Source organism: Neoarius graeffei, chromosome 18 (genome assembly GCF_027579695.1).
Source record: "Neoarius graeffei isolate fNeoGra1 chromosome 18, fNeoGra1.pri, whole genome shotgun sequence".
Lineage (NCBI taxonomy): Eukaryota > Metazoa > Chordata > Actinopteri > Siluriformes > Ariidae > Neoarius > Neoarius graeffei.
The window spans coordinates 7,937,569-7,940,249 of NC_083586.1; the positions used below are offsets into that span (position 1 = coordinate 7,937,569).

At 44.2% G+C, this 2,681-nt stretch overlaps 1 protein-coding gene across 1 annotated transcript; it reads right to left on the reverse strand.

Moving 5' to 3' along the window:
- Window positions 1–300: 300 nt before the first annotated feature.
- LOC132866584 (SLIT and NTRK-like protein 1) lies at window positions 301–2,367 on the reverse strand. The gene has a single exon (XM_060899393.1). The coding sequence runs from the start codon at window positions 2,365–2,367 to the stop codon at window positions 301–303; it is 2,067 nt and encodes a 688-aa protein (XP_060755376.1).
- Between the last annotated feature and the right edge of the window lie 314 nt (window positions 2,368–2,681).

The window sequence follows — 2,681 nt, forward strand, 5'->3', positions numbered from 1 at the left end:
CATATGTTACAAGTCACTATTTACATTACATTCATGCGTTCCTCACCCCATCGTGCACCATTTCCACTTCCTTAGGTTTGCAGTCAAGTGATTGCGACACCAAAGACAGAGAGATAGAGAGAGTAAAGGAAAAGAAATATGTACATATCTTACAACTGCATCCATAACGGTGATTCATGAATATTTATAATGAATGGTAGTGAAGAAAAATAGGGTATTTCCCAACAGAGCAAGTAAGAAAATGCCACCAGAATGCATCTTTTTTTTGCACTCAAGTGCTTTGATGAATGTCTAAGTGCCTTATTTATCAGAGAGCGAGTGAGCGCCGCAGTCGTAGCTCCTGTGATCAGCATGATAAGCAGCGCCATGCCAATAAGATGAGTCACAAACTGTCTGCAAAGAGTTGATCTCAGATGCAGAGGAGTTCCCATCTCTCCGTTTGGACCTTTTCCGGTGGCGCAGGACGAAAACAAGCATCCCGACAACAGTGAAAGCAGAAGTAACAAACACAAGCAGCAATCCGGGTACGAGGACTGAAATTGAGACTCGGCTAGGCTCGGGGTATGATCCGGGATGCATCCCTGTGTCAGAATCCATGCCAACAGTGCCATTTTTGGACAACAAAGTTGGCAAAGCCTGGTTGTAAATTTCCGGGCATATTAGGTCTATCCGGATATGACGGAAATCTTGCTTCCAGAACTCCTCTGGTGACTCACATTTTAGGTCACTCACAATGACGTCAGGTGCCATTTTTTCTGCCCAATGTTTCAGTGGCACTATGTTGCATGTGCAATCCCATGGGTTCCCATGCAAATCGATTTGGATAATTGAACTGAGCTGATCAAGGATGCCACTTAAGGGAAGATGGGTAAAATAATTGTTATGCAGGCTTATTTTAGACAAGGAGACACCCAGAAAAGCATCTGCAGGCAGTGACTTTAACAGATTGTTGTTTAGGAATAGCACCCGCAGGTTAGGCATCGGGCTAAAGGCTCCTGCTATGATGAGCTGGATGTCATTATATTCCAAACTGAGATATTCCAGGTTTTGGAGTCCCACAAACATATCCACCATGACAGTATCCAGATAGTTCTTGTCAATGTAAAGCCACCTTAACTCACTCAAGTTTTGAAAAGTGCCATTCTCAATTGTTTTTATGTTGTTCCCACCTAAATCAAGCAGGTTCAGATTTGTGTAACTCCTAAACTGGTTCTTTTTTACCGCATGGATATTGTTATCACGTAGATTTAGCTCATGTGCACCGAGAGGCTTGGGTCTCAGATTATGCACGCTCTCCAAATTTTTACCTTCGCAGTTTACCCCAAGTGCTTGACTCGCACCAATTGGATTGCATGTGCACATTTGGGGACACATAACATCACTTGTGCCTGATGCTATTGCTGTTGGGGTTTTTAGCTGCCAGTTTTCCCTTGCTTTGGGACGGCCCTTGTTCTGAGCACTTTTCTCTGTCACGGCAGCCATCTTGGAGGTTGTGGATGTGGGAGAAGCAGGAGAATCCAGATCTGAGGTCTCATCCTGAGTTGGAGGTGCGGCCAAACTTGAATCAGCACCATCTTTGGAAGGGCAGAGCTCAAACTCGGCTGTCTCATTGAGTTCGTTGCCCTGGAGACGGGCAGGCGCTTCGCAAACAACCCGGCCAACAAGTGCCCGCTGTGGGATGTTTTCAAGCCACTGCTTTAAGGAAAGAAGGTCACAGTTGCAGTCCCATGGATTGTCCTCTAATAAAATTTCCACAATGCCTGGAATTTGTTCCAAGATCCCTTCATAAGGCAACGTCTTTATCCGGTTCCCACGCAAGTCAAGATGTGTTATGGGAACGTGCTGGAAAATGTTGGTGGGAAGTGCACTAATTAGATTATCATTCAGAATTAAGACCTCTAATTTGCTCAAGTCCCTGAAAACAGCAGGATCAATGTCTCTTAGAAGGTTAAAATCAGCTTGGAGATACTCCAAGTCATCCAAACCAAGAAAAGTGTTCTTTTTAAATGACCGGACCTTGTTGTTGTTTATATGCAGACGCTTGACCAGTTGCAGGCCGAGGAAGGCGCCAGGCACGATGTCATGTAAGCCGTTGTTCTCCAAATGCAAGCTGACTGCATTATAGAAGTTGGCGAACTCATTGGGAAACAGTCTGGATAGAGAATTCCCATGTAGCAGCAAGTGATAAAACTGCGAGCTTGGACCAGTCAAGTGCTGCAGATTGCTGAAACCACGCTTTTCGCAGTCAATGTGCAAATCGCCCTCTATCACACTGCATGAGCAGATCTCCTCCTTACACACATCACTCGTACCATTCCCAAGAGCTGCACAAAGAGCTGCCTTCAGCAACACAATCCACAGAAGCATTTTTTTTCAATGTTGATGATTCATCCCTGTGATCCAAGACATGAAAATGATCAGATTATGGACATCCGTGTTCCTCCAAACATGAATTGACAGACACATAGCTCAGCAGGCTGCAGAAACAGGAGGACAGTTCATGTTTAGAGTCAATAACATCCAACTCTGTTTAAACACACTTTAATTTTTCTCTGTCATTTTATTTACAGAACAATAAAAAGCATCATATACGTATCATTATCTCTGATCTATCAGATTGCAGTGTGAGATTAATCTTACCAGAGAAGTAACCTTGTGCATTTTTCCACCCCCACCCCCCA

Coding starts and splice junctions, on each gene's coding strand:
- LOC132866584 (XM_060899393.1), bottom strand. CDS start 2,367: ATGCTTCTGTGGATTGTGTTGCTGAAGGCAGCTCTTTGTGCAGCTCTT.